Genomic DNA, 13,930 nt, shown 5'->3' with positions numbered 1-13,930 from the left:
GTCGCGCTCTGACCAGAGAAAAGAGTACCAGTGGTCTGTAGGTTTCCTGGGGACGCTACTCACACTGCCGGAGATAACGCAAGGTGCAACGGACGGCAGATGTGGGAAGCAATGGAATACTGTGGCTCGCTACATATTGAATTGTCAAAAATAAAGCAAAACAATTACAGTTCTGTAGATTTGACAGTTCTTTGGCTGTCCTTTCTTTCCGTGTTTTCATGTAAACATATCCATGAATAACAAGGCAAAAGCACAATCACAGTAAGAAAAGGTCAGACACGTAGGAAAAACTCTTTCAAAACCCAGACTAATCAGGCGTCCAGCAAATATTTCCGCAACTTGTGAAGAAACTTGGTAATTACTCGGTCTTCCTCCCGGCACCAAGTTTGCCAATCTGTTAGCAACATTTTTTGTTGCCATCGCTTTGTGGTCCAGCCACTTACACGCTCACGTCACGAAGCTTCTCTCCAAAGCTGATTCTCGAAATTCATAAAAATGTTCCGTTGTTAGGAAGGAAATACTTTCTCACTTGTCAGAGGCTACCAAAATGAAGAATCCCGATATAAAAATATGTTAAGGAGATATTGCCAAAAACTCAGAATCTTAACAATGTTTCAACGTTTCATTGGTTTGAACCGTACATCCTCCTCACACCTTCCGCTGCTGTACCCCTGAGCATATCAGTGTTCTAAGACATTATTTCACATTCCTGACGTGGTACACAGTCACCACCGCTGCCAGGCCCCAAGGCGAGGACGTGCCGTCGAGGCTGCATTACTAGACAAACGGATTGTCTTGCGTATGCTTACTTCAGAATTATGGAAGGTTGTTGGTTATCCACAGCGTTTCTGAGGGTTTTACAGGTTTTCCAGATGTGGTTAAACAGACTTACCACGGCTTCTGTCCCAACATATTTGTAATTAGATCAGAGTTATCTTCCCGCTGTCTCATTTATATCATTAATATGGTCAGCAATCAGGAGATACAACCATTTTATAAAAAAAAATGACATAACTGCGGCCACAGTAATTGCGGGAACCACTGCCGCAATTGTGGTCACTGCGCTCAGGAAGATTCATTTGATACGACTTAAGTATTAAGGAGAGAGAGAGAGAGAGAGAGAGAGAGAGAGAGAGAGAGAGAGAGAGAGAGAGAGAGAGAGAGAGAGAGAGAGAGAGAGAGATTCAACCAGGTAGCAACACATACCTGGAGTTGTTAGTGAGGGGTCCAGCGTCGCGGAGGTACCAGTGGGTGGCTGTGCCCTTCTCGTAGCGGCAATGGAGGGCAGCGCGGTGCCCGGGTCCTACCACCAGCGGCGCCGGCACTACACTCACACTCGGCACCCCAGTGTCTTGGGGAAGAAACTACCTGTATCACAGCCCGTATACCTGGGGAAGACCTTACCCGTATCTCTACCCACTGTCGGTGGAACAATCTACCTGTATATCTACAATCGTATCTGAGGAACAATGAAGTGAAATGTGGATTACAGTGAAACGTGAACTAAATATGACCATATAGAAATGGATACATATGCTGATTGTGGTCATGAAATAGGATAACCATTCTTCCACCTCCCTGTTTCAAAAGTCATCACTACCTTAACAGCTAGTCGTTTCATTAAGCAGTCAGGCTGTTTGTGACGGCATCCTGCGGCCCAACATGTCTAATACAGCCAGGGGCGTTCGTAAAGGTGTCCAGAGACAAATGTGTAATATCTTAACATTTATGGGTAGCAGGCTGGATATTTCTTCTTTCCTTTCATACTATTCGCCATTTCCCGCGTTAGCGAGGTAGCGTTAAGAACAGGACTGGGCCTTTGAGGGAATATCCTCACCTGGCCCTCTTCTCTGTTCCTTCTTTTGGAAAATTAAAAAAAAAAAAAAATCGAGAGGGGAGGATTTCCAGCCACTCGCTCCCTCCCCTTTTAGTTGCCTTCTACAACACGCAGGGAATACGTGGGAAGTATTCTTTCTCCCCTATCCCCAGGGATAATATATATATATATATATATATATATATATATATATATATATATATATATATATATATATATATATATATATATATATATATATCCGCAGTGTTTAATTCCATGAAAAAAATTAAATAACATGTGTATAAACAACACATCCATTACTTCTGACTACTGACATATGTACTTAAAAAAATGATATACACTATCGTTTTTCATTTCTATTACCATATATATAATGTTTCCCCTCTGTGAACCTGGCAGAAAATAACATTTTGGTCCAGAGCTACAGAAACACTGTCCATCAGGAGTCACGCAACCCCGATTAATCTCCTGTAACGCTGACTGTACCGGTGTCGGATGTCGTCACACATACAGCAACCCCGACCACATCGGTGTCGGCTGTTGTTGCAAGCACTGTAACACCGATCACTTCAGCGACGGCTGATGTCACATACAGTGGTTCTGGACGTTATTAGACTAGAGATGTGTCCAACTCACTTGTGAGGGGGAGGCTGGGAACCTACACTTCCACTTACCTTGTATGGCGAGGATGAAGGGCGAGTGTGTGATGGTAGTGATGAGGTAGGCGGGTCGCACGGAGTCCTGGAGGGCGCTGCTGTGCTTGTAGATGGTGGAGGCGCAGGTATAGACCCCGTTGTGGGTGGCAGCGTCGAAAGTGTTGATAGTGAGTCTCCGTCGCGACACGCTCACCCCCGGCAACCCCGTGACCTGGTCCCCGTTCCTGCGTGGTGGAAGGGTACTAGAGTCACTCCTAGCTACACTCGCAACCTCAGGCATATCACCAGTATTCGACCTCCTGCTGCATAAAGATTTTTAGCTGATATCTGTAGAAAGCCTACATTGTTGAAACAGCAATGGCTTTAAGCCTGTAACAATACTAGAATCGTACAGAAAGGAAATGTGCCCGGACAGCTCAAAAGTCGAGATGATAAAACCAACCATAGAGCCCCCAAGAAAAATATTTCATATTCTAAAAAAATGATTGATAACAAGCAGCATGTCTGAAACAATGAAGACTAAATTATTTCCAACACAAAGATAGAGAACTCAAAATTTCGTCTAGATAATTGCAATTTGAGACATTCCATCAAGAAATGCAAGCTATACAACACAAAATACTTATGGTTCCAAGAAAGATACGATATCTAAATGAAAGGAACAACAGGCAGGTTAATGAAGGTTATCAGCAGAACGCAGAAACTGTGTAAACACCTTTAACACGTCACATGTTGACAAAGACGCTCCTGAAAACACACAAAGTTCAAGAGCTGAAAGGAAAAGAGAACAGATGTTTGAAACCACATAAAGAGTCGGGAGAAGTTTAGAGACCCTGGTAAGGTGAGTTTAGAGACTTCAGGAAGGCGAGTTAGAGACCTCGAGAAGGTCTGTATGTACTATATCCTGTTATAGGTGGTGAGGGCGGGCTGGGTCGGCCAGTACCTGCGCCAGCTGTAGTACAGCTCGGGTCCACCGTCCACGCGGCAGCGCAGCTTGAGGGAGCTGCCGGGCCTCACCATGGCCAGGTCCTTAGGGTCCGCCAGCACCACTCGTGACTCCTCACCAACCCCTGCAACGAACGCATGTTACTCACGAGTTAGCTTGAAACATCATCATTCCACCCACACTATATGGTCCTGTAATACTGTACTGTATGGTCCCGTAATACTGTACTTTATGGTCCTGTAAACTGTACTGTATGGTCCTGTAATACTGTACTGTATGGTCTTGTGATACTGTACTGCATGGTCCTGTGATACTGTACTGTATGATTCTGTGATACTATATAATCCTTTAATGTATGATCCTGTAGCGCTGTGTGACCCTGTAACACTGTATGATACTGAATATTGTATGATTCTGTAAAACTTTATATGTTTAATACTCACAAGACACCTGGCCAACTCCTGCCACAAACTTAGCCGTCGTCATCCTTGCTGTATAACATACTTCACTATTACTGTCACATATATTCAGAAAACCCTTGTTACATAACCATATAGACCAATGCAACACTTTATATTCATGCAACACTACACACTCCTGAAATACCAAAAACAGCGTCACAATATCAGTTGTATTTCATACATTTACTGAACACACAGTGTGAGTATAAGCTCGAAATAAAATTACATTGTGTTTACATACACCAAAAATATAGAAAACTCAAACAGAGCAGTTTACATCATGAAGCAATGTATTATATCCTTACACAGCATCATACAGTCATACAGAACTAATTCTCCGAGAACCAGACGAGATAAGCGCGTCAAGCCACTTTCAGTACAAACCCTCGGATTTATACCTGTTTGCACTCCCACTGTTCAAGACTCTCAAACATTACGTTTGATCTGAAACATTTTTCTTTAAGACAAAAAGATTCCGAAAAATCTAAAATTTTTTAACATACGTGTGTGTGGATGTGATCTGAGTATGGGGTTTTTAGTTCAGAGAAGTAGTGCTGGTGACCAGGTTCAGTTAAGCCTCCTTTAAACAGAAAAGACCAGAAAGGACGAGAAAATAAGAATAATAATGAGGAGCAAATAATTAAAAACCAAAAATAATGATAATAATAATTATAATAATAATAATGATAATACTCATAATGGAGCAGATTGAATACCATCTGCCGTGATTGGTCACTTGGAATTATAACGAAAATCAAGACTTTAAGAGAGGAAGCATCGATTTGTTCAATCAAGCTAAGATGGATAAAGTTATCTAGACCCAGTTACCAAGAAACATCAATAAAACTGTCATGTAGTATGTTTAAGTTGTTGAAATTCGATAAGAAAAACCTTAACACATAAAACAAATACTAATACAAATGTTACATAACTAAAGGCAGCGTCAACAAACAGGCGATCGATGTAATCATACAAGGCGAAGGCTTTTACTCGGGTCATTCCCCAACATCTTTCGAGGCCCTCACGCTGCATTTAGCAATAAGACACTCAGAGCACACTTGAGTGCCTCTGTATCTTGTCAAGGGCCATTGACGCTTTGAGAGCCACTTAGTCATACGCTCTTACTTCGTAAATCCTTAATTTCATAGAACTTTATGAAGTGTGTGTGTGTGGCTTAACCCAATATGGCTAGTTATCTAGTTACCTAGTTATACAACTCTAGCTCCCCTATTATGGGGCTTCTGCATCTTCGAGGCTGCATTCCACACGGAAGAAGGGTAAAGTGGGTTCCTTTGGGACGGGAAGATCTTCCTTTCCATCCGTAGACGATGATACAGCCTCGTCGAAGATGACCTCTCCATCGTAGCGTTACCACTTACAGATAGAGCACAGGAATACGTGAACGTACATATGTCCGGAAAATAAATGATTAAAACTATTCTCTCCACGCCATCCTTACATCATGACAGAACCTCGTCGTAAGTACTAGTAGGTAGGTAGGAAGGTACTCCTCCAGTCTAGCACAGCCCTCCAGTACAGCTTATAGTGCACACAATTCCTACTACACCACTACGCCTCACCACACTACTCCATCTAGCCAATAACAAACACTGAATTATTCTGTAGCCAAAAACGCAATGGTTTGTTTGTCTGGCAAATAAAGGACTGTGACTGGTCTGCCCATGGCGACCACTGGCAGCTTGACACCCTGTTGCACTCGCTCTGTTTTTAGCATAATCACCACTATTGTCTTCTTCATTCTTCATTTCTAATGCAAAGTCTAACCGAGTCACTAATGAAGGACGCGCAGATTAGTGGAAATGAAAATTCTTTTCTGTTTTTCATGAACAATCTTTTTACATTTATGGATATCCAAAACCGCTCGCTCTAACTGGTGCTGCTGTCCCGCAATAAATACACGGTATTAACTTTTCCATTCTTGTTGCGCTCGTCAATCTCTTGCCTGCGTATATTTTTAGCTGCTCGAAACGCCATGAATTCTTCCGTGTCGACATGTCAAATGAAAACACGTTATGTACATAAAAAACTAGGGCTGATGTCACGTACACACGTTATGTGAATATTGTTGCTGGTCACATTGCTCAGCCTAGTCGAACGATATTTTGTGTCCTGCGGAATACCCAGACGTGGCCGGAATGAGGCAGTAAGAAGCCATCACTGGGCATATCAGGAGTGTGAAAATCAACTACCCGCATATAAGAATTAGTAGAAACCAGAATTAACTCCTATGGAAATAAACGTTTGTGAAGGAACGCCTTGGTTAATGAACAAAACGTAATCCTGGACCACAGGTTACCAATCGTTACTCTTCCCAATCAATTCAGTCATCTATTTCTTTACTCTTAATTACTAAGCGTTAGTTTAGAGTAAAAATCTTTTATCATCAATTAACCTAATCAAGATATCTTTAACAAAACCTTTGAGGTTGACAAAATACTCAAAGGCTAGAGATGAAACGACTTGATCTAATTGTGGTAGCACAAGCTTTTATCAATTTACAGATAACGTACCTTTTTATCCTCGCCACACACCCACCAGGTTAGTGACGCTGGGTATGGTGTGCTCTCACTACGTACCAAATCAAATCGTTACGAGCACCCTAAGTCTACTGCCGTCCCCCACAAACACAAATTACGATTCCCATCCGGATGTACAATGTGGACTTTCCTGGTGACCCTTATCTTGTACCCAGGCTCACTTTATTTTTTCTGGTGACCCTGTCCTTTGACTCACACTCACTGTCTTTTACCTTGTACCCTGTCCTTTGACTCACACTCACTGTCTTTTACCTTGTATCGCTTTTCTTAACCCTAGGTATACACTATCTACATCCTGACAAATATAATTTTTCAGAACACACTCGTATTCTCCATCGTTCTCTGACATCTATCAACAAACTTCTGTAACTTTTTTCTGAAGAATAGCTTTAAGTGGGATAAGTCAACATGCAGATAAACAACCAGACGCATGTCCATATATATATATATATATATATATATATATATATATATATACAGTATATTGTGCTTCCGTATCCATTCTGGACAGGATGACGTGTGGGGTTATACACCTCAATGAACACCTTTACCATTATTTCCGGAAACTCATTCCCTTACGTCCGCCATTTCATATCATCTCCACCCTTACTCTCTCTCTCTCTCTCTCTCTCTCTCTCTCTCTCTCTCTCTCTCTCTCTCTCTCTCTCTCTCTCTCTCTCTCTCTCTCAGTTGCAGCCTTATCGACCGAAAGCCATCCTACAAAACCCTTTCCCTCCTGATCCTCACACCCAGAACCTCCAGACCTTCCGAACATTTGCCACGTCTTTTCAATGAAGTGTTCGGTTACCATTAGTGGTGGTAGAGCTCAGCTTGTCCACAGGAGGGTGGAGATGGTACGTCGCCTTCAGTCGTCTTACCTACACCAACTACCCTGCCCTCCTCACTTACCGCCCCTCCCTACTCACTAACATAACATTAACCCTCATTTAACTAAGTAAATACATAATTATATAGCTATATGTAACAATAAGACCCAGAAACAGATGTAGAGAGTTAAACAAACGCAGTAAAGCTACAACAGAGACTGGGAGGGCAAGCGTGATAAACAGAGAGCAACAGGTGGAGGAACGGGACATATATACATACACACATGCCTGGATATATTGTCACGGTCCATGTACACGAACCCTGGCTCGTAAATATGGGGAAATGTGCTCATATACATACTTCTTGAACTAAAGAATATTTATGTGCCTGTCGATTAATATATATATATATATATATATATATATATATATATATATATATATATATATATATATATATATATATATATATATATATATATATTCAATTACCTTCAAAATATCTTTAAAATCTCACGCATTAGTAACAAATGGATCACTGGCTCTGCACGACAAGAAACAATAAATCTTCAGTAGAACACGTACAAGTCTAGCGTCGTCCTTACAATAACACAGCAAATGGAGCTGTTTAGACCGTGTGGCTGAAGTCTGCAGCACCACAGCAGGACACGGTCCAGCATTAGTTCCGCGAGGGACACTGCATCACGTAATAAATACTGCCTAGTGAGGAATGCCAGCCATTATAGTGATGTTTGCAGGCGACCTACATCTTGGAGACATATTGTGTTGTATGTCAACACCCGGGTCGTGTGGGCCGCACCCACTGGCGCCAAGCACGGCACCCCTGGCCGTCATCTGTCGCGCCACACAACATAAAATTAAAGTTATTCGAAACTCGCGAATAAGTTTCATTTCGTATCATTTCGCGACATCGACGTCTGAAAGTATCAGGGACACCAGTAGCGGCCGCATGCATGGCGGATTTCATATGCAGAAACTAGATCTTTGTCACCCCTGTGGACTTTACATTAGACTGAACTTTTTCTGTACAACAATATATGCTACAAGACTTTTATTTTTCTTATGCTGTTAGCTGAGACAGCGGGGGCAAATGAAATACTAATCACACACACACACACACACACACACACACACACACATATATATATATATATATATATATATATATATATATATATATATATATATATATATATACCCTAGCCTGAGCTAGATACCCATTTTAACGAACATCCTCTAGGGCAGGATGAACAGGTGGGTTAACTGTGGATCGACTGCCGTAACCAGGATTCGAAGCTATGTGCTCGACCCTGGGCGCCCCGTAAATGCGTCACGGTTAAGAACGCTAACCGCTACATCACGGAGGACCACCTAGCAATACATTTGTCACCCACTGTACTAGTGTTCCACAGCGCACCCTTCTGGTGGGGAAATAGTTTACATCAACGAGATACACATCACAGTTTATATCAATCGTACACAGATACAGTGCTTACAAATATGAAGTTCATTACCTACCAAGACTGTGAGATGTAGCTATACCAAGACTGTGAGCTGTGGCTACACTAAGACTGTGAAGAGTGACTAAATCAAAACTGGTGGGGTGTGGCCATACAAGACTAATGAGGCGTGGACATGGAATATCAACGGTGTCCAACATCCATGTTCTGTTGTCCTATGTGGTCAAGAGGATAATAATAATTAAAAAATAAAAAATAACGATAATAATAACAATATGAACAAATTACAGAGAGGAAAGGGTGGACTAATACAAGAAACTCTAACTTTCGTAGAACTATACATAAAGACACTCAACAGTGGAGTAACAAAGTCGTATGCACTGTTGTGTGTGTTGAGTTGAGGTCCAGCCAGGCAGGAGCCAGGCAGCAGCTCCAGCCGGTGAACATAACACTAATTGAATTTGTTGGATCTAATTAGTAAGAGCAGAAGCGTGGTGTTCCCTAAATCCTCCTGCCTCCCCATGCTGCCTGTTCCATCCCTAGTTCCTCCCCATGCTGCCTGCCCCATCCCTAGACCCTTCCCATTCTACCTACCCTCTCCTCAGTTCCTCCCCATCTCTACATTCCCAGCTGCCTCTACATCCTTCCCCTTAATCCACAGTCCACCCCATCTCTTCCTCAACATCTTGTGTCTCATCACATCAACCCCCTCAAGCATCTCCCTCCCCGGTCTCTCCCTTCCCTCCTTCCCATCCCTCTCCCTGAAAAGTCAAATTCAGCCGCTCAGCTTCAGCCTTGTCTCTACACAGTCATTAGTGGCTGTCATCCTGGGAAAGAAAAGCTATTCGCCTCCCCATAAAACCCGCATTTTCTTTTTTCTTCTCTTTCTCATTTTTTTCTACAGGATGGGGAACAGTGGAATTTGTGCTCACTCTATCCGTCTTTTTTTTTTTTTGAAGTATCAAATACAAAATCAGTACACTTCCTACCACCGGATTAATGGCGAATGGCTATATCACATATACAGCAAGACTATGTAACACATCGCACATATAGCAGGACTGTCTATACCACATCACATAGCAGAACTGTCTGTACCACATCACACATATACCATGATTGTCTATACCAGATCGGACATTGAGAGAAGTAGGGAAAGAAAAAATAATCTGGCAGAGAAGATATTTGTAGGGTTATGTAACTGAGACGACGGCTGTGTGATGTATGTCTGACCATTCTTCGAGGAAACTATTTAAACATGGGACAAAGTCGTCTATGTTTCATGTAAGGAAGTGCATTTTTGTGGACAGCATTTGGTATGATATAAGACAATAAACCTGATCAACAGTTTAACAGTGTTTCACCCATCAGATCTGAGGCATACCAGAAGCATGGCGACACAGCATGACACGCTAACTTCTGCCACACATTAAACATATCAACCATAGTGGAAGTGTGGAGTATGAGAGATACGTCAAGGATTTGAGCACAGACGTGGGAGAACTGTACGATCCCCAGCAGCTGTGTATCATCATACCGTGGTTATTGTAACGTTAACGAGAAGCAGGCTCTGTGGTGCTCAATAAGCACGGTCTCTAGGAGAGATTCTTAGGGGTATGGCTATGACTAATACGTTGACCTTCCTGCTGAGTTAAACCCTAGTAGTTTGTAATCTGGTAGCTAAAAAAGAAGATTTTGAAGTTATTGGTAGAATGGTAGAAACAAGGTTACTGCCTCCGTGTGATGTTTACTGATATAATGATTTATTATCGATAACAGACGTCCTATGAAAACTTGCACTTGGTTCATCACGACATTTTCCATTTCTGGTCTCCATCCACATTTCCCGCCCCTGCATCATACTATATTATCCGGTACTTACACAGGACGGTGAGAGTGGCCGGCAGGGAGGTGAGGGCGAAGCCGGAGGTGGTGTTGTGGGCGATGCAGGTGTACTCTCCCGCGTCCTCCGGCACGGCTCTCTCGATCACGAGGTCCGATGCCGTGTCCTTCCGCTCGCCTCCTGCGACATGTACACACACATGATGGTCACGAAACAATGTCACTGTATCAGCCCCTGACAGTATAGTGCTACTGTCGCGTCACTGCATCATACTTGACGAGGCAACTGCACTGTTATGACAAGGCATCATCCCTCCACCGACTTTCTCTTCGCACAGGTGGGAGTACAATGATCTCTCGGTTCTTCATATAGAACATTCACTGACTATTTCCGGGATCAAAAATCATAACTCGTGCATCACATCCTAACAGTGTAGCACAAAAATGGTCAACATTGCTAAAAAAAAAAAAAGAAAATCATAAATAGTTTAAATAAATATCATTTTTTACTTGATAATTTTGTTGACAGGGTACATCATAACTATACCAGATAGCCAGGTAAGTTATGGCTTTTCCATCAGTTGTGTGTGATGGCTGACGAACAATGCCAGAGCCGTACATCATTAACCAAGCAGAAATGACTTCTATAGGAGGAGTGAGGGTTTACCAGGACCCACCTTCACCTGCAGTGGTGCTCAAGTCAAGAAGGTCAAGTCATTTTCCCCGCTTGAGATATACAACAAAATATGACACGATCGATGTAATCATTACCCCCGCCTGTAACGTGTCACAAATGTGTTAGGGAATCGAGGTAATTGAAGGCTCTGTTGGCAGCACGCCACAGACGTGTCGTATGTCAACATAAGTATTGCTTTCCCAACAGTTTATTCCTATGCCAGACTGGGGGTAATATCCTTTAATAACTAACTGCGTCATTATGTCAGGCCAACGTCAAATTATTTGAGGCAAAACTCGTAAGAAAAACATTTAGTTTTGTTGTACTGAAGAAATGTTTTGTTTTAATATTCATTTAACTCAGGATTAGCTTCCCATAGCGTTTCCCAGCATCACAGTCCTAACAACCTTTCACTGATGTCTTCTTGACCTTTAATACAACTTCTTATGAAACATTTAAACAGCTTACATAACCTTCTACATTTTCTCACCTTTCAAACAACTTACCACCCTTTGCCTTTCTGATCTTATCTAAAACTTTCGTATCTTTTTCACGACTTCCTGACCTTTTCGTATGATCATTTGGTTTCTTAAAAGACCTCCAGATACTATATGATTTAACTACAGGCTTTTTAGTGACCTGCAACACCCCATCTCTACATAAAGCCTTCAACATCCTACAAGACCAACATCTTCGCATAAGCTACATATCTGTGAGCCTCTTTACGATCTCATGTGGTATTACATGACTTGATCTTCTGATCCTGTTATATGACCTCGTAATCTGTATGAAATCTGAACGTTGTATACAAACTCGTGACAGATAATGACCTGATTTAACAGACGTCCACTTGTGTAGCACGCGAGGTGCGGCAACCTCTAAGGTGCCTGATGCAGGTGAAGTGTTTCTGACCTCTTAGGTGCCTCCTGAAGGTTAAGAGGGGTACTACTGACCTGTTAGATGTCTCTGTAGGTATAGGAGGGGGTACTACTGACTTGTGAGTGCCTCCTGGAGATATAAGAGGTACTACTGAACCATCAAGTGCTCCTGAAAGTAAATGAGGTGCCACTGACCTCTGAGGTGTCTCCTGGAGGTGTAGGTGAGCGGGTGGTCGTCTAGGTGCCAGGTGAGGCTGATGCTGGTGGCGTCAGACACAGCGCACCTCAGGACGCGCTCCTCGCCGGCGCCCACACGCCCGGTGGCGGGCCACGAGCTGAAGTAGAAGATGTCGCCGCCCGTAGTGGCCCGCACCACGCGCGCACGTAATCCCAGCAACACTGTCACAGGAAACACACAATGACTGTGAGAATCTTGAAATAAGAAACTCGGTTAAATATTTCCTCTACTTACATTAGTTCGCTAAAGTATATATATATATATATATATATATATATATATATATATATATATATATATATATATATATACATATATATATATATATATATATATATATATTTTTTTCAAACTATTCGCCATTTCCCGCGTTAGCGAGGTAGCGTTAAGAACAGAGGACTGGGCCGTTGAGGGAATACCCTCACCTGGCCCACTTCTCTGTTCCTTCTTTTGGAAAATTAAAAAAAAAAAAAAAATATATATATATATATATATATATATATATATATATATATATATATATATATATATATATATATATATATATAAGTTATAATTACATAAAACAAATGCTGTATCAAGAATCAATAGTCCTAGGTAAGTGATTTGTTAGTCACAACAGAATCATTTATCATCCGATCTATCAACACGACTGACTAATGTTTAGTGGAATGTTCTGCTCCACAGGTGGAATGAAACGAGGAGAGAAAGCACGCGACAAATGGAGGAGAAATGATATAGAGGAGAGGAAGGGAAGGAATAGGAACGGACCTGATCACCCAGCTTCCCTGTGGTGTGGGCACCGGCAGACCTGGTTAGTGACCTGGGTCGTGATTTTACCCCAAGACCTCATTTTCTATAAACGAAACAAACACATGGTGTTAGCTTGATGATGTTACTTCCAGTTCAGCGTCTGCTTCCTGAGGAGCTGCTGTTGCTGCTGCAGAGGAACGGTGGAAAAGTAATATTTTTTCACTTTTTTCCCGACTCTTCCACCACTTTGAGAAGGCCAGCTGGAGGAACTCATGCATTCAAACTTTTCAAAACACGATCTATAAAAATAAATGTTTTCCTTTACACATCATCAGGTTTAGGAAGTAAATATAAAAGTTCTTTTATGGTTTGTAAGACTGAGTCGCTCGTCTTAAGATCCGTGGAGGGAGAAATTGCTTATGTGGCCGGATAAGTATTCTTTACATGACCGGATAAGGATTCCTCACGTGGCCGGATAAAAATTTCATGGTGTCTTCCTTGGGGATATTTGTCGTGTGGCGCTACAGGTCTCAAATGGACTCTAATAATGACGTATTAGTTTGCCATAAAATCCAAACATCATTATATCAAGACTTTATATGAATTGTCGTTATATCATGATATTCACATCACGAACTGTGACTAATATTTAACATTCACACGCTATGTCTTTTCGTAAATCTCTCGTCTGTCTCTCTGTATCGCAATCGTTCAAAATGCAGCATCCTGTGGTCTCTGGAGCTCTCGAAAGGGAATAGTATATACAGGATACTC

The 13,930-nt window shown here is 42.0% G+C and overlaps 1 protein-coding gene across 1 annotated transcript in view; it reads right to left on the bottom strand.

Moving 5' to 3' along the window:
* Nucleotides 1-13,930, bottom strand: part of LOC139746699 (inactive tyrosine-protein kinase 7-like) — a 114,841-nt gene that overhangs the window by 28,615 nt on the left and 72,296 nt on the right. Inside the window, 5 exon segments of the mRNA XM_071658151.1 lie at nt 1,207-1,351; nt 2,515-2,720; nt 3,440-3,566; nt 10,652-10,792; nt 12,361-12,564. Of these exon segments, the coding sequence (XP_071514252.1) occupies nt 1,207-1,351; nt 2,515-2,720; nt 3,440-3,566; nt 10,652-10,792; nt 12,361-12,564 (823 nt within the window).

This window comes from Panulirus ornatus, chromosome 66, assembly GCF_036320965.1.
Source record: "Panulirus ornatus isolate Po-2019 chromosome 66, ASM3632096v1, whole genome shotgun sequence".
NCBI classification, from domain to species: Eukaryota; Metazoa; Arthropoda; class Malacostraca; order Decapoda; family Palinuridae; genus Panulirus; species Panulirus ornatus.
The sequence above is the reverse complement of the archived record's forward strand: the minus strand, read 5'-3'. Positions and strand labels throughout refer to the sequence as shown.